Source organism: Coturnix japonica, chromosome 2 (genome assembly GCF_054131305.1).
Source record: "Coturnix japonica strain WE chromosome 2, WE-NBRP24, whole genome shotgun sequence".
In the NCBI taxonomy this organism is placed as follows: Eukaryota; Metazoa; Chordata; class Aves; order Galliformes; family Phasianidae; genus Coturnix; species Coturnix japonica.
The window spans coordinates 123,258,523-123,277,692 of record NC_140664.1 but is presented as its reverse complement, the minus strand read 5'-3'; the positions used below and the strand labels follow the sequence as shown (position 1 = coordinate 123,277,692).

Genomic DNA, 19,170 nt, shown 5'->3' with positions numbered 1-19,170 from the left:
TGATGATCCAAAATGCTTTTGATTTGAATAATCCCAGAATGTCAGCCAGTTCATGTTCCTAAATCTTACTGTAGTTTTTACTTAACTGTGAACAATTTTATCCAAGTTTATATAATCCAGCAATATATTTAAGGCGACTTTTCATTTATTTCCAAACAATTGATAAACATGTTGTATTCTGTTTAGTATTAATCCCTGCCAGAATGCCGTGTTCACATGCCTGCTCAGCAATGAGTTGCTGACAGCAGGTTCAGAGAAAATTATTTCATATAATGTCTGCTTTATTTTTTGTTAGCGTGGGTGTGAATGTTCTGATCACTTAATTGTTACCTCTGAAGCCTATTTATGGCAAACTAAGTATCATTGATTTTACTGACTGTTTTTGTAGGTCTGCCAAAGGGATTCTGAACTTGCAGCTCAAGTGCTTTTTCCAATTGTATCAGCTAGTCTGTGTGATGCCTCTCCATGCAAAACTTTCTTCAGAACTTACAAAAACATAAATATTCATCTTAACAGACAGTTTTTTGATGTTTGCTTGAAAGAGGCATGTGTTTTCCATTTTTTGTTTGTTCCAAGGCAGATTAGGTAGTTCTTTAAAATTAGATGCTTAATCCTAGCCCTTTCTTGTTATCAGATGAGGTATTTGAGGAGAACAAGAAACATGGGGAACCTTGAGTGTTCAGAGGAGAGGTGAAAGGCATCAAGCCCTTGTGGGGCATTTTTGTGAAGCTGAGGATATATTCATCACTAAGGATGAACAGCTTTTAGTCTGTTTGCTCAAAAATAAGCTAACTTCTCGGTCTCTGTGCAGCACATGTATTTATGTGACTTTGGTGCATTCATGTAATCCAATTGATTTTATTATGAGAACAAAAATGTGTATTTTTTTAAACAGAAGTATTTGCCCCATGATTTCAATATAGAATTTGCTTGCTCATTTTTTTCAGTAGACAGTCTAAACTTTAGGCCAACAATTTTTCTGGACTTTCGGATCTGTTATATTATATATGACTGTGTTGATGTACATGGCAACTTAATTTTTTTTGTGTCATGTTTAAGCAAGGGAGTATCTTAGTGACATTCCACAACAGTGCTTGCTATCTGCCTCTGTTTGTTGTTGATGGTCAACACATGGGATTAATGGTCATTATCCTTACTTTCTTACTGAGAGAGGGAACTTACTTTCTTACTGAGAGAGAGTTCCCTCATCTGAGAGAGCTTCATCTCTCGTAAGTTCTTACAAGTTTCTCATAAGCAGAAGAAAATTAGGTAATTGGTAAAATTAGGATATAGTTTTCTGAGAACTTTAAAAATACAGATTCCTGATAATTTTTATTAGAAAGATGCTATTATTATGTGGCACCCTCAGTCCAAAATGCTATGTGATTCCTTAATGTCTAGAAATGACAGCTGGTAGATCCTAAAGCAAGTAACCATTGGTTAGATACTATTAATTCTGCCATTGATATAGTAAAATTAATGTGTTAACAAGGCAGAAGGACTAAGAAATCCAAATTATCCACAAGTCATTCATCAGACTTCAGTACCTGAATCATTATGCTATAAACCAACAGAGCATTTAGGCAGTTCTGTGGAATAGTGCAGAATAGTGCAGAAAGCCTTTAGAAGCAGTGAGTACTGTACAGGTAAAACAGTTTGCTAATTGTTATGTGTTAAGGATACTATTGATGGGTGTGTTGTACACTGTTTGAACATAGCAGACAAATGCTATCTCTTTTTGTAAACAGCAAGAGTAAGATATTCTTTTAACCTGTTGAGCTTGAAATCTGTCTCTGGTTTCATCGAGACCACCCATCTCCACTGCATTTAGTTGTGTGAGCACCAGTAACTAGTCATAAATCAGGTCCACTGGGTATTGGTGCTCACATGGGGCATAGGGGTATATTTGTCTCTGATAGGTGCATGGTCTAAACCCAGTGCCATTAGGAAATGACTGTAGTAAGGAAATACCCACGTTTCAAAATTTAGTATCGCATCTTAAGATGCTAGGTATGGCAGCAGCATCAGGCCCAGTTGTCCATCAGGTCTTAGCTGATACAGGACTTGGCCCTCTAGGCATCATTTAATGAATGGAAAACTTAATCCTTATTCTTTTCAGACAAAAGCAGCAAGACAGGTCAGGAGTGTCTTTTGGTCTTCCAGCTGAAGTGCTGATAATGAAAAGATAGCATAGAAACAGATTTTCCTCCTAGGTGTCTGCTGTGATTTCTGATGCTCAGCAGAATTAAATTTCAGTGATCTGTTTTCCTTTCTCCACCTGAAAGAAGCACAGTGCTCGGTGCCTTAAGTTGAAGCTTAGTACTGTGCATCATTACTTCTGAACAGCATTCTTTGTAAGTGTGCATAAACCAAGTTTTTACCGGCAGTACTTGAAGCCCATTAAAGTTCCATCACATGTCTTGATGTGCCATTGTTCTTAACTCATAAATACTCCCCCTGTTTATCTTCAAATAGTAAATATTCACCTGGCTTTTGAAAATTCTGAGTTGAAACTTTTCAGTGAGTTTTGGGGAATCCTGTGTCAAAGGTGCTGTGACTTCAGTTCTGTTTATTTTTTAAAATTCAGTATGTATGACTGCCATTGTGGAGCATAAAGGATATGCTGAACTCTTTCATCTTTTACTATCTCCATGGAATAAAGTGGAGACAGGTTTTTTGATTCTAATTGAGTTCTTGTTTGAGAATATACAGCCATCTTCTCTTGTTAAGATTTCCCTTTCCTTTGGTAGTTAAAAACAGAAGGATGTCTTATCTGCTTCATGTCTTCTCTCATTCATCTGCCTGAAGAAGGCCTAGATGCTGGTTTTAATACTGGATTTTAAAGTGGGATGCAGTGCCCTCTGGAAATACTGTTACAGAATTACTTCTGTAAGTGAAAAAGGAGCCTAGGTGACTTATTTAGAGACTGGGCTCTAAACTTTGACGTTAAAGTTAGATGTATTGAGGCTTTAGCTGTTTGCATCTTTTGTGAGGGAAAATTAGCAAACAGTAACTTACGGGATGCAAAATACATGAAAAATCACTATCAGTGTGTTCACTGATTCCACGTGATTCACGTAATTCCACGTGACCACTTGTGGTTTTACAGGATTGAAATACAGTGGTGGAAATTGTCGTTTAAGGTAACTTGGAAGAATATTTGTGTTGATATATTTGCAGTAAACAATTTGTGAAGTCATTGTTGCTTGTCTTTGTAAACCTGAGCACTGGCTTCAGAAGCTGCTACATGTAGCGGCTTTGGAGAAACGTGAGATAACAGTGGTTCTCCTCTTTCTTGCCCACCTTGGCAGATTTCTTTTTGTTTAGAGTGTGAAGGGGTAAATTGCTACTGGATTAGTGAATTGAATTTGTGAATTTGTTTATTAAATGATCAGATGGTTGTCAAAACAGAAAAAGAAAAGGAACAAATGCAGTAGGCAGTAGAAGGGTGGAAGCAGCACAGAACTTCTAAAACTGGAGATGGGAATAAGACAAGGGAAAATAAGAGCCAATGCTTAGGTACACCCAAGGCTTTTATGTACTTCTGGGTGCTCTAAATTCTTTTTCTTTCTGATCCTCTTTCCTAGAGTTCTGGCAATTTTCAGTCAATCTTGAGGATCACGTAGTATAGTAGATCTGTTTTCAGTTACTGGATTTGTGGGTTGTTGTTGTTCCTTCTTCCATGGTGTCCCTTGGTTTGCTGATCTCAAATACTTCATGTACTATTTGAAGGACAGTGAGAAGAAGAAAAGAGTTGTCAGTTTGGGAAATGAGGTCCAACACTGAAATATTCCTAAAGGTGTGATAGCAGACCTATGTGTAGTTAGTGGAATCTGAGAACAGTGAAGCTATCTACTGGCTTAGAAGCTTTTACAACACAGCTAACCATAACGTAATACAAAACTGCCTAAAAGTCACTTTTCTGCCTTTGCTGTTTTGGTTTTAAAACTAGCAAGACTTTGGAAATCTTGTAACTGTTCACTGTGCTTTTGCTTCTACTAATCATAATTGTCAGATGGTGTAGTAGTTAATGGAGCTAGCTGTGTTTTTGGCACGTTCTATATTTGGCCCTCTTTAAGTCATAGCTGCAGGTAGAAGAGGTTCTAAGTATATGCACTGTTATATAAAGCAATAAAACAAATGAAACAAAAAGCAAATAAAATGATTATGCAGCTTTCTAAGTTATCTATTTTACAAAGAAACTGAAGACCCTTCCAAAATGGAAACTGAATATAGCATTTAGAGTTGAGGAGCTAAGCCTGCTTCGGAATTATACTTCTCTGCAGTATTTGAAGCATTACTTTTTCTTTTTTCTTTTGTTTCTGTATAGAGGAGAAGAAGCCTAAAGTCAAGAAACCAAAGTCTGAATTTCCTGTATACACTGTTCTCGAATCAAGTGCATACATACCATCCTATGACCATGGAGCTTCTATTGAAGAGATCGAGGAACAGATGGATGACTGGTTGGGAAACAGGAACAGAGCACACAAAAAGAAGGCAAGTTCAAAATCTTTAATGTAGTTATATATTTCAAATGTTTTCATTTGCTTGCCTCTTAAGAAAATGGGATGTTAAAGGTACAACTATATTTCTATATAGGTGAAGTCTAGAGAAATTTTAATTGTTGGGTAGAGATTATATCTTATGTTCAGTGTAATTTGTGTAATGATACTGGAAATATTATAATAAGATGTAGTTAATTAAATCATGTGAAAGCTCTCTATGGTTTCTAATATAAATACTAATCCTTTTCACTAGAAATTAGTGTAAGATAGTGCTGTCAGGTTACCTGAGGCTTGTTTCTCTCTCAATTGCAGTTAATAACATTTTACTTTCTAGAATAGATTCTTCTCTGTTGAAAAAAAAAGGTTTTATTAAGTTCTTAGTATCCATGTGCATCACTTTTTGACTATGAATCTCCTTCTGTATTTTGTATATTTGACCTGACTTACAGTATGATGTGCACCTGTTAAAATTCTTGCTGCTTAGAGGTCAGAGTTCCTACTGGCAGCTTCTGTAATTAACTTCTAGTAAATGTTATTAAAACGTACTGGCTCAAGGATGTATAGTTTTCATCTTAGTAGTGAGTTATACATATGACAGGAGAAAATATGTTGTAAATTGGTCTCCTTGCTTGAAAATCTGCCTTGCCTCATAGACTGAGGCGAAGATTGTATTCAGGGTGACCTTAGGGCAACATGTTGACTTCAGTGTCAAAACAGTGAAAGAAGTTCCTGCTGTTGTCTGTTTACTGTGTGCTGAAGATTTTCTACTCTTTGATTTATTTTTTTCAAGCCTGTGAAAAACACTGTCTCCATTTTTAGCCAGACATAATTTTTTTTTTACTAAAATAATTTACATTTTGCATATCAAATTTAATCATCTGCCAGTGTCGTACTCCTAGGCTTCATGACTTCTTAGTTGCCAAGTTTCTTGCTGTGTGTTTTTTTGTGCCTATTAATTCTCTTTTGCTATCTTATTTTTCATATATACACATATATGCATATAAATATATATGTATATATATACCTTTACGTTTTCTTTGGTATTTCTGTAACAAATTTTTTCCTCAAAAAGCTCAGTTTTTCACTTCTGTGTAAGGAATTGGAACTCTGAATCCCTACACACTGGAGCATAGTCACACTCACTTTCTCTAAGTAAGAACTCCTGTCCTTAATTCCGAGATAAGCTGACAGGAAGTTAGGAGCTGATGTTTACAGTCATTGCTTTGTGTACCTTGATGGAAGCAGTCCTTGTGGCTGGAGTCTTTCCTTGGATTTCCATGGAAGCCTTTCTTTGGATTTTCATTGAATGAGACTGAGCCTATTCCATCTATAATTTTGCACATTCAACACAGTGAATAGAAATTGTGTCTTCAGAGACGCTGGTAAGGGAACAGAAGTTGCATGTTCATCCTTTCAGACATAAGAGTCACAGAAATGAATACAACTTTAAGAATTCTTATTAGAAGGTAAGTAACTTGCTTTTCTGTTCTCATTGGTGGAGGTTCAGTGTTAAAGCTGATACAATTGACTCATGTACTTACTTGTAAAATTGCATTCTGTTGCAAATGGGGTTAACATTTTAGGGACTGTTGGGCAGTTTGAAAGTATACTGTCTAGGTAAGATATTTGACCTGAACAAGCTGTGATGAGGTGTGCTTGACAGCTAACAGCTAAATTGCAATGCAGCATTTGATATGGTAGTAGTGAGCAGCAGATCCATGAAATGTACAGAGAATTGGAGAATGTATGCTTACTGGCTGTAGTGGCTTGTAGGAGCCATTTGTATTTCAATACGAGGATGTTTGTGTCATTTTATTTGTACTATGCTTGCTGGGAAAATGACTGTACCACAGGTGATTTGTTTCTGACTGTCATTCAGTGGATTTTCTGTTTTGGAAAGATATGTTTTCTTCTGCTACACGTCGCAGATGTGAACATGGAGAACATTCCCCTCCTTCCTCCTTCTATCACTTCTTTCATTGACACATATATCAAGTGTGCGTAATATTGGTGTCCAAGTTTTGCTTGTCTTAGGAATAAGTTTCTCTTCCATAAAATGCTTTGCCATCAGATTTTTCTTGGGGTCATTGTGCTTCACTCATATGAAAGCTTGCTGGGTTTATGGGGCTTTTTTTCCTTATGTTAGCTTAAGGATGTGTACTACATAAAATATGCCAGGCCAGGGAGCAGTTGCCCATGTGAAAAGATCAAACTGGCTTGATAAAATAGTATGCTACTATGTCATCCATCCATGAATAATGTATTGGAGTTGTCCCTGATGTTCCTTTCCCAGGTCTAGGTAATTATGTCTGGCTTTACATTGTCCATGAGCTTCTTTGCTCTGTTGTCATTTGGTACTTTAGTGGAGTTACTCATTTGTTTGGAAAGTACTGTATCATGCCAAATGCCCAGTTTGAAAGACTGTATCTGCTCTCTTTGGAAAACTTAAGTTTGTGAACTTAGATGCATTGAAACTGTATAATAGGAAAATTCAGATTTTATTCTTCAGTAGTCTGGATTTTTCTCTGATGCACTCATCTAAGAAGTAATACCATAGAATGGATGAACAGAAAGAATAGATCAGCAATAGAAGTAAATTTTGGAAATAATATGTACTAAATAGGAAAGGTTGAATAGGTTGGGTTTTAGCCCAGGAAAGCTAAGTTGCTGGGAATAACTGGATGCATTGTTTTTCCAATTCATTCCAGTCTGTTTTAGGCAGAATGGTAATCATTTCCTTACAGCCTTTTACAAATATGTGCAAAAAAAAGATTAATTTTAAACAAAAAAATTTACATTCAAATTTGGAAACATGTAGAGGGAGAAGTGTAACTAGAGCATGTTACCTTCACCTTGTTTGAACGCTTGTTTCGATTGCCTGATCTATTCCTGAACTACCTCTGTTGAAAACAGCGCAAGCAGACTCGATTGTATTGGAGAGCATGGAAATGGGGCGGTGAGACTCCTGAGACTTCTTCTATATGAGAAGTCATGTACCTAGCTAGTGTTAAGTTGCAAATTCATGTAACACTGTTGACACTATTCATGCAAACTGCATGACTCAAAGCTGAGAGGAATTGCTAAAAGCTTACTCTCATACCAGCGGCAAATTCTTTCTGTACTTTTAAAAGTTTTATTCCTAAAGCTATTTTCTTTGGTTGTTGAATGTTAATACTTCCAGATTAGATCTTCTTTCAAGTTATTAAGAGCAGATAAGTATCTACATTTACTTAGCTTAGGCTTCTGATATTTATTTATCTGTCACCCCAAATGGACTAGAGTAAGTGTTCTGTGTACGCTTGTTAAGAGTTAAAGAAAATGAAAAGTTTCACCAGGGCTTCCTTTTTGGTTGCATTGTTTTGTTAGCCTCCATTTATTAAGTATTGCATTACTTTGTAGCCATTTAACCCTTCATTTTCCCCTGGAGCGACCTGTTAAGTAGAGATGAAATTAAAAAGAGCATCTGGATATGTTACCTTTGAACTTGTTCTGTCCTTTCTGCACATGTTCATGCAAAAATATATGTATTTATCATTTCTGGACTCATTCTATTGATGAATCATTTCTAAGTAATTTCTCTCCAAGTGGGATTTCTCTCCTAATCTTCATTCTGATCAGATTTTACATGATTTGTGATGCATGTTTTCCTGAGAGTTCATTGTCGGTGTGAATAATGTGTTGATGCTGCAGGAAAATCTTGGCCCTTGAGAAATCAGTGGGAGGTTTATCATGGTCCTGAGTGGGTCCAGGATTATAATTCCTTTTGGTTTACACATTCCTCATCTTCTCCCGCTGGAATCTACTCTTTATTCATCTCTGAAGATGGGATTCCTAGTTCTTCCTCAGTGAGGGATGAATACTTTTGACCTTTTGATATTTGCTTGCTCTGTTAAGGGGAAACAAAGGTGGAGAAAGACAGTGCCTGATCCCTTCCAGCTGGGCCAGATGTATCGATTAAAAAATCATGTTTCTCATTATTTTTGTTTTTCATGTAATCCTGCAGCACTTCTTGGCATTTGGGTGTTTTTGATATGGCCGGAGCACCTGGCTTGATTTTACTAAAGTAAGAATAGTAACAACTGTTTCTGTGCACAAAGATGGGAAGCTTAGATAATGTGCTTCTTCTGCATTTTCCACACATTGCAATTAAACCTGATTCAGACTCTTTCTGGTTAAAATGCTGTTAGAACTTGTGTTTCCTATGGAGCATTCATACATTGTACTTCATAGATGGGGATAACAGAGTGCAAAGAGTTTTACTCAAAAGCTGACTGTGGAACAGTGGTATAAAATAACCAAACTTTATCTGCACAAAGTAAGTCTCTCTGCTTCATAATTTTATAAGGCAAAATGCTGTACAAATGCTAAATTATTACTCCATTAGCTTTAAGACTATGGTTTTGACAATTAAGTTTTAGTCATTTTATAATCTCGTGTGTTGCGTAATTGCCAGCTAGCCTGCCACCTGCTCTCTTCTGCCTTGAATCTTCCCGCATCTGTGCTGCTTTGAAATCTGAGTATGCTTTTTCTTTAGTAGCAAATAACATAGTGCTTGTTCTAATCAGACATCATATGACGGATTACCTGAATACAGTTTCCAGGCTTTTAAAAAATGTTAATGCCTTAAGCAAGTAGTTTGTATCTTAGTGGGATTAAGGTGCTGCATAAAACAGATGTTTTAGTAAGTTGGTCTTCGAGAGGAAGGGTTATACTGTTTTAGTGGGCTACCTGAGGTCATCTAGTTTTGAAATACTCTCTTTTCTTTTTGTAAGCAGTGAAACATATATAGTATGTGTTAGCATGTTTGTATTCTAACTCCCTTTTATTCATGGGACAGATAAATGTGAGCAAGTAGCAGTCTGAGGTTGTTCCTGGTGTCCTGCTGGTGTGCCTCGACCCTGACCCAGAGAGATTGCTGTAGGTTGAGAAAGTAAATCACTCTGTATGCCCATTGAATTTAAGCCTCTATATTGAGACTGCCAGCAGCCATACCTGTTAGTGTCAGTTATGATGCTATTCACTAGGAGCCAGCCTGAGCTCATAATACATTTTAACCCAAACTCCAAACTCTCATCAAATGGTGATGACTTTGAGTCACTATTGATCTGGGCCATATCGAATTTAGTGACCCTGAGGTGAAAATCCCAGTATTCTATTACCAAACCCTTAAGCAGTGTAGTTTCACTGAAAAGATAACTTCATTTTAAAAAAAGAAAAGAAAAATCTGCATTTTTCAGCACAGTACTGAAAGTGTTAAGTCAGAAGGCTCTATTTCCTGTAGTTTATTATGCTTTGTGTTACTGCAGAGGATGCAGACTAAGCCTGAGTAGAATATTGGTTTTTACATTTTAAAATAACTCTTTAGTGCCATAGGTAACTCCTACAATTTTCATATTTACTTTAGAGCTAATGAAATAGCTACTTGTGTCCTACATACACATACTTCTGCATGTATTTATGCCTACCTATATAAGATACTCAGGCTCGCCTGAGCTCTGTGAACAAGTGCAGAACCAAATATACATCTTTCTTCTGTGGAGCAGAAAGCTGCTGGTAAAACATTCATGGTAACAGCTGAGATGGTGAGGAGAAGACACTCTTCTGTTACTGTGTTTGCAGAGTAGGTGATAGGACTTTATTTACCAATGGAGTAGATGATCACCTCAGTTACTCAAAAATTGTATGTTTAATTCATCCCATACACACATAATATTCACTGTCTTCCCTTTTCTGTTCCACATTACAAGCCAGCAGGTTGTAACAGACAAGAGGATACTTGAAAAACTTCAGAATTTCCGAATGTCGTACTGAACAGCCAATGGCTTCTTGATTTTAGGGCTGATCTTTTTAGTTTACTTTTGTGACTGCTTAAACAGAGTAGTTTGTTTCTGGCAAACTTAGTACAGTTTGCAAATTTCTGGCCAAATGTTGTGGGTTTTTTTTTTTTAAATTTTGTTAAGAAAAAATGCAATTTTTTGCTTTTTGAATCCTCTTTCCCTTAATACAGAAAATAATGTTTCTTTCAGGCTTGTACCTTAAATATTTATGCCCCTAAGGACTTCACTTTGTACTTGAATGCCTGTAAGAAGAGCAAAGAGTGATTTATTTTTTTTTTTCTTTTCCTAAATTAGTATTTTTTAGTTCTTGTGTTTTATTGGGTACGAGGACCCACATTTCATCTGCAGTATCAAACATGCAGTGCCTTTAGTTTTCTCAGCTTTTTCTTAAGGAAGAATTAAGTTGCAGGATGATTATGACAGATGCTATGACTAACATTTTAAGTTGATGTCTTCAGTGGTATGACAGATAGAGATTAAAGAACAAACTGCGTTTGTGAATACAAAACAACAGAAATTATGCCAGTTCAGGGAAAATGAAGTTGTTACGGCTGGTATTAATGCCAGAAGCAGCTTACAAAAAAGTTGGAGAGTTGGGAAGTATTTCAGGAATAGAAAAAGAATGGAAATAAATACCTGCAGAGCCACTGCTAATGTAAGAATGTGGCATTTATGCATTTCCTTTTCTGTCTTCTCATCCCTGACCTATTATTTTAGGTTGGATGGGTTAACAAAGCATAGGAAACTTTCTTTCTGTATTCATTTATTGGTATATATACCAATATATATATATATATATATATATATATATATATATATATGGTATATATATATTGGTGTGATTACATGTAAGTCAATAATATTCTTCTCTCAGATGTACCATGTTCATGCTGTCTACAACTAGTTCTTGTAATGTATGCAAGCAGGAAAGTTATGCTGTGAACCATTAAGATTATAGAAAATAAAAATACAGTATCAATTATTTGATATGAAAGGGAAAAGCCTCGTGTAAAAAGTACCTAGTTACAATCCTGACAATTCTGGTAGAGTGTGTAAAGGAAACAAACAGGCAAAATACTTATTTCCATAAGGATACTTTCAATGTATAGTAACTATATGATATATAAACACTGTCATGCTACTGTTGTATTTAAAATAAAAAAAAAAAGATTAAAAAAGATTATCAGCAGTGCATATGTACTAAGTTAAGGCCATACAATGGATTTTTTTCTGGTATTTCCTGATCTCAGTTTAGTCTTTAATCTTTTTGTCTAGTCAAATATAGCAGCATAAGTGCTTGTACTGTACAGACTAATACAGTCTGATTTCAGCGCCATGCTGTTGCTATGTGGTGTCAAGTTATAGCTTCCAGAAGTGATTTATGTGCCTTGCAGCTATAATTCAATCTGATCAGTTTTACACGTGCTTTTTTTATTTTATTTTTTTTTTTAATATATATTTGGTCCTCAGGTTTTGGAGCCTGAAAACCACCCAGAAGCTTAATTGTTCAAAGGGTTAATCTGTGCAGGCAGATGTGTACGGCTTTTCAATTGCTGCTCTGTTTTAGCACTAGGCCGCACTGTTTAGAAACCTGCTTGTGTCCAAACCATGGATGTGTAATTTCTAGGGCTAATGTCAGTTCTGTTACGTTAACTTCTAGAGCTTGGGTTGGGTGTCTTGATTTGCTGCATGTCCCAAGCCTTGTTTCCTTTTTGAGCTGACATGGTCATTGTCTAATCATAGAAAGACTTGGTAGCAGACAAGATAGACACCTGGAACCTACCTGTGAGTGACAGGGATGTTATCTTTCTAAATTAGACATTGAAATTCTGACTCTTGTCATTGGAATTCTCTCTTCTGATTTGAATCTTGTATACATTTTACATAAAATTGCAAGAAGCTGATCATTTGTAAATATTAGCCTTCATTGCACAGCCTGGGAAGACGTAGAAAGCAATCACCAGGACTGCTCCAGCTTGGCCTATCTGGGGCCAGGACGCGCTGGAAATCCTGATTTCCCTTTCAGTGCTCCCTCCTTGTCACCTGCCAAGGTTCTCTAACGTGGAAAGGAGGAGTGGAGGAATAAGGATATTACAGCTGTGCCTGTACAGGGTAGAAACTGTAGGGAGAGGTGAAGGTAGTTACTCAGTGTGAGCCTGCCCCATTTACTCCTGCCCCTCCAGCATAACAGTGAGAGCAGTTCAGCTGTGACACACTGTATCCTTCAAATTTCACCAGGACCATGAGAGGCAGAGGCTGTAAATCTGTAAATATCTCTGAAATGGAATTTTAATAGGGTTCACAATTTAGGGATGAGAAAGAATTTGCCATTTATGGCATTAACTTCTATAGTGCAATTCACTGTTTCTATTCTCAGCTTTTTTATGTAAATTTAAAGTGTTCAGATATGTTGCAAAATAGTTACTTTTCTTGGTATGAGTTTGGCTGTTTTTAAATTGGAGGATGAAGCTAGCTTCAAATAAATCCAGTTTTAATTTATTATTTAAAATATATATTAATTTTCCAATATTTCTGTATTGTCCTTTCCAAACAAAACAGTTTGAAAGAAATATGATTAGATTCATCATCTTACTTTCTTGCACAGTGCTGCTTCTTTCCTTCTCTTCTTGAGAAGACCATGACTGTAATGACTTCTGGTCATATTTATTCATAGAAATCGCCCAGAAATTACGATCTAAGGTAAACTCCAGCAACTGAATATACTGAGCGATGTGAGTTGTTTGGCTTTTGTTTATCTAGTAAAGATAAATATGTAATCCTGCCTTGCTGAGGAATGACTTAATGCTGTTGTTGTAAGTATTCTGCCACTTTGAGGTTTTCAGAGAATCTCAATCTGGATATTAGCCATTTTCTGTATAGCTTTTGACAGTCAGGGTAGTCTTGAATATATCACCTTTAGTCTTCAAACCCTCTGCTAAGCACACTTAAGCATGCAATTGTATTCTATTTAAATGAATAGGAATTGTGTCCATATTTGAAGTTAAGTGCTCTTTGAATTGGGCTGCAAATGATTTGGCCTGAACAGTTCTTTATAAAATGTTGCTGCTTAGTATATTACATGCCCAAACCTGCAAAAAATGAGAGCACTCTTAGTGATTATGAGAAATTGTTTGTTTTCCATGTTAGCTATGGCACTTCCCAGCGTTTTCAATAAAAAATATGATGCCTGTACTCGAGGTGCACATTATGAAGGAGAGAAAGTTCATGTATCACGTGCAATTGAGTGATGTTCAGCGAAAGGAAAATGTATGTTTTGCTGCAGCCTTCAAACTTGCACAAAGTAAGCACGCATTCGCAGCATGCATTTACTTATGAAAGCAGATTTTATGTGGTGTTCAGCATCATATTCTTTTACATGGTCCTGGTTAAGGAACATCAGCATTCTGACCATCCGGCATTCTTACAGTGGTGTTGTCATCGTAGTCGTGAGAGAAACTGGGCCTGGGTTCATTTGTTAAAGTGCAGACATGAACAAAGAAAACATAGTGCTTCAATTTTTATGATTTTCTCGGTGGTTCTGCTAATTCACATTGGAAATTTGAATTATAGCAGAAAATAATGTCAGTGGAGAGTCTAGGTAGCAAGTTAGTAACTTTATATTTGTTGTGGGTTTTTCTGTATTACTGTTTTTTAAACTAAGCTATGCTTGTCTCTGCTGATACTAATGGATATCCAGGCATGTTTTGCTGCATTGGGTTTTTTCTTTACTTGCCTTGTTTGGAAGATTTGCTAAGTGATAAAACACAAGAAGAATGAAGTTTTCTGTACCCATTGAAATGGCCACAAACTAGGAGGGAAAATCTGTGTGAGGAAAGGGAAGGTTAACTTTGATTTTTTCTTTAGCCCAGACTAAGTGTTTTTATCCGGTAATTTGACAGGCAGATTCAATATTTATATGCTAAGCAGCTGAAATGCTGTTCCCTTGTTTTCAGTTATATTTCATGATAATTAAGAACAATTTTGAAATTTGGATTTTTTTGGAAGTGCAGATGTGTGAAGTTACCATCAAAGATGGGTGTTTTATGAATTCCTGAAAGCTTGTTAGATGATTTTGTTTCCTGTGTTACTGTATGAGTTAAAAACTTTAGCATGGGCTGTGTTCATAATGTTTTCCAGGTAGTTTCTTTGGGGTCCTAAGTGATATTGTTTCCAATTCTTGCAGACATATTCCAGTGGGATAGATTCTTTTTGTGTATTCTCCATAACCAGAATTCATAGTTGCTTTGTGCCCTGTCAATAAAGTTAGGTTGAAGGTGGTTTAAAATATTTAATGCTTTTTAACCTCGTATGTTAATAGTTTCAAAATCCCCATAACCTGCAGTGTTACACCAAAGTGCTTTAAGTAAGAGTGTGTTTTGTACTGCTCAAAGCTGTTATCTGTTGTAGACTTGCTTAGTCTGTCTGGTATTTCAGGAGAAAAATTATTATTACCTTACAAGCAAAAACACTCTGTAGTACTAAGGACTAATTATGTACTTCAATGTATCTGCATGCCTTTGGGTTTACCTTACCTAGCAAATTTAACAATATGACCAAAGACTTGAAATGCATCAGTTACAAGAAGGTTGGCACCAGCTGTCTGTTGTGGACTTACTGTCTTACACAACTATTTATTGAAGTTTGTGAAAGCTGCAAAATTATTTTCCTCAACAGTTAATAGATATATTGTGTTCTGGAAAACTTGTAGTGCAGTGTTAACTTCTCTATCAAATGGAAATACTTTCAAAACTGCATTTAAATACCTACGTAAAGTAGTGTTTAGAGAGAGAATTAAACTAAAAACATTTGCTCCCTTTCCTTGGGAATTTGTCTACACATTAATGTATCACGGGCCAAACCTAATTACCTATTCAACCTATACTTTATTTGATCTGCATGCCTGAGTGTCCTACAATCAAATTTACTGAAGAGCTTCTCACTTTTTTTCTGCATTAAAACAATTGCCTTGAAGCAGCTAACAATTAAAAAATAAATGAGTTAACACTTTCTGCTAAGTGCTACCATTTAAGTTGTAATATGCAATTAAAAACTACATTTTAATTTCTGTTCAATTACATTGACTTAAGTAGTAATTTTAGTGTTATATTTATGAACCATTTAATTGTGACATTTTTCCTCTGGCTTGCTTGATGGAAAAGTAGATTTGATTTTGAGAATATAGCAAGAAATAACCTTTTAAATAATCTTTTACCCCCATGGTTTGCTATAATGATGTATAGGGGGAAAAAAAAACCTTACACTAATAAGCTGGTTTTTGTATAAATACTACAGAAAATTTTAATTTCAAAGCAATGAAAATGTCATAATTTGAATTATTTCTTGTGTTTTTGAAAACTGAGCTATATAGGGGGAATGTTCAGATTGCACTATGAAAATATAGGCTGGTATACTATTACTAGGTTACCTGGTGTGTCATTTTTAAGGCACTTTTTCTGTCACATGACTAATTCCTGCTTTTTTGGAGTATTTGCAACTTGCATGCACTAATAACTTTAAAAATTGTCTTGGGTTCTCAGCCTTCTTTGAGAGCTGTTAAACATTTACATAATTTATATTGTTAAATACTTTAAGGCTTTTAATACTGGAGTCTCAGATATCCATTGTGCAAGGAACTGCATAAGCAAAAATGAATATGGCTAGGATGTTACCTTGACAAGCTTATGATATACATGAAGAATGTAGAATCACTTAGGTTGGAAGGGACTTTAAAGCCCATCCAGTTACAACCCCTGTCGGGGTCAGGGCTGCCACTCATAGGTTTGGCTGCCCAGGGCATTGAGCACCTCCAGTGATGGGGCACCCATAGCTTCTCTGGGCAGCCTATGCCAAGGCCTCAGTGCCTGAAGCTAGTAAACTGTGCCTTCATATTTACAGAGAGTTGCTTTAAACAAATCTGGAATTAATAATGTGCATCTCTAATGTTCTTTTATAATTGTGTAGTATATTGTTTAAATGTTTTAATTTGCTGGAACCAGAAGATATCCAACCACAAATTTAAAGAAAAATTAAGGAAGAAATAATTGAATTAATTCTTCATTTTCATGCGTGTCTGTGGACCAAAGTGTCAAATACATCATTCTAATTATTTTCTAAGTTGTCAGTGGAATTTAGGGACCATTATAAACCTACATATCTGATATATGTTTCAGGAAAACTAGCAAAAGCTGAGCTGCTTGGTGTATTCTTAGGGTATAATGAGTGGTAATACAAAGGGTGAACACTGAGGATAGAGAATGCATCATTAGCAGGATTATATTTGGAATAGTGAAAGTAAAATCAGGCACTGAGAAGTGTAGAATAGAACAATAAAATGGCAGAAACCCTTTCCAGCAGGTAGATACAGGGTGATGCAAATCTTGATGTAGTTAATGACAGTCCTAACTTCGTGCACAAGGTGATGAGCTCTGAACTGAGTTGGCCATTATTCTTGAGAAGAAACATCTTACAATTTATCGGTGCTGATGTTTTTGGGAACTATGGAGAAAGGAACAGAAAATAAAACAGAAGAATCCTTACTGCATGAATTCATGATTTATGATTAATCACACAGCTTGACTGCAATGTGCAGCTTGGTATCTGATTTCAAAGAGGTTATTTTGGAATTTAAGAAGGTTTAGAGAAAGGCATAAAGAACAGGGTTGTGTGTGAAATGGCTTTTACATGAAAAACCATCTGAGTAGGCTTGGACTCTTGAGCTTGGAAGAAACAACTTACTGGGGAGTGAGTACCATGGACGTCAATAGAAGTAGACTAGTTGCTGGTTCTTAACTTGAAACCAAGAGCTAGTTGTCAAAGCCAGCAACAGCTGTTCAAAGCAGACAGAGTAATGCAATTCTTTGCGTAATGAGTAGTAGATGTGTGCAGATCCTGATGAAGGAGATATTGCAAATATGGAAAATCTGCATAGTTCAGGGAGGACTGGACAAACCAATGAAAAAGAAATTCATTAAGTTACTAAGTAGATAAAACAAATTAAGCTGAAGAAATTCCTTGGAATGAAAATAATTGGAGGTTGGGAAAATGTTAGGTAAGGTGTGGGTAAAATATTTGTTCACTTTCCTCTTACTTCCTCTCTTGGTATCTGCGTATGACCCTGGTTTTTTTTAGAGTGGAACTGGAGAGGATGACAGTGAACAGAGTTATCACAAAGTGTGTGTTAAAGTTTTTTCCAGCTGTGCTCCCTGGGCACTAATTGAGTTACTGGCCTAGCTTGACCGCTGCCTTTGTTTTTATTGTTTCACTTAATAAAAATTGTTCTGCTGGAATTTGGATTTGACTACAAGCTTTGAAGGACCAAAAAATAAAAAAAAAATAAATAATTTTTTAATTGATGTTTAGATTAAGAGTTCCAGAATCCTAGGTCTTTAGTGTGCAGCTAAACCCTGGATCTTGTAGCCACACGTGTATGAGACTTGATAAAAGAAGAATGACTTCAGACTTCTTACAGTGAAAAGCATGAAATTTTAAGAATATGGAAGAAAAATGTAAGAAAAATAAGACTAATATGGGTAAGAAAGTGGATCAGAAATGTTTTTTGTTCTACTCTCATGGTGTTACTGGATAGAAACACCACCTACTTATAGGTTAATTATATATATATATATTTTGAATGGCAGAACTGTTTGGGAGTTCACTAGGACTCTTGTACTACAGATGTTTCCACAAACACAGTGTATTTGCAAGATCGTTGCCTGGACTGCTTAAGTCCATAAATTACCCAAACTAGATGATGCATAGCACAAAATTCTGACCAGATTGAAAACATTGCCCAAACTTTGATTTTAATGGAGAATATGCAGTTAATTGATGGCAGTAAGAAAGTATCTAAAGCTAAAATTTAATCTAAAAAATCAAATTACAACTTACTGTCAATGTAAATATCTTTTACACTTTATAAATTCTCAAATACTAACCACTTCCCAGTCTTACCAGTAAAATGATACGTACTTTATACTCGCTAATGTTAATGGGTATAAAGATGTTATACTGTTTTCTTGATAATAAATACTTTGTTGTCTAAAAATTTGCTTTTGGCACTGAAAATAGAGCTTTTTGAATTTAAATATATATCCTAATAGTGTAAAATCTGTTATACTGAAAGAGATGGGATGGAATTATGAAAGGAGGATGCATGCAAAAGAGTCGTGCTGTAAACAATAAACCACATCCTATTTCTTTGCCATGGAAAGTCCATAGTGGTTTGGGTGAACTAATCCTCCAGTATCGCCGGTTAAGTGTGATAAACCACGTTAAGGGATTATTATTGAAGAGAACACTATGAATTTTTATGTTTACGCTTGCAGTTTATTTTCATTTTCAAGACTGTAGACCATAACTCTGTACTTTTACTTTTGTATTCAATATGGGAAGGTAATCCCAGAACACAGCTTTTTTGATGCAAAATCTGAATGCTTGTGTAGTAACAACAGCTGTCCCCTCACCATGTGGTGTCTTCCATTGCTTTACTGTAGAGATGAATTTTGGCCCAGCGTTTCAGTAATATTGGACACAGGTGGTTCTAGGTGACAGAGTGGTATGTTTATGCATTTATTTGACTCTCACAGTTACAGTTGGCTACAGATTAGAACAGGGAGAACACATTCACACCATGACCACCCTCGTAGCTGTTTGTAGTAGTTGGATCACAGTAGGCGCTGTTGCATCTAAAGACACAATTAACTGTTGCTGAGGAATTGCAAATTCACAAAAGCTCTTTACAGCTTTAGCAGTTCCGAGTGGATTTCCTAAAAGCTTTTTCAAAGATTTCCCAAGTTTATAGATGTTTTTAGATCTTACATTCTAAAATT

The 19,170-nt window shown here is 36.0% G+C and overlaps 1 protein-coding gene across 3 annotated transcripts in view; it reads left to right on the top strand.

Annotated features, from left to right (window-relative positions):
* The window catches only part of DNAJC1 (DnaJ heat shock protein family (Hsp40) member C1), an 87,097-nt gene that overhangs the window by 52,449 nt on the left and 15,478 nt on the right, over window positions 1–19,170 (top strand). For all 3 annotated transcript variants that reach the window (XR_014943099.1, XM_015853312.3, XM_085538706.1), the window contains one exon: window positions 4,331–4,497. Coding sequence is in view for 2 of the 3 variants with exons in the window: in XM_015853312.3 (XP_015708798.2) it covers window positions 4,331–4,497 (167 nt within the window). In the remaining variant the exon portion in view is untranslated. The remainder of the gene's footprint in view (window positions 1–4,330; window positions 4,498–19,170) is intronic.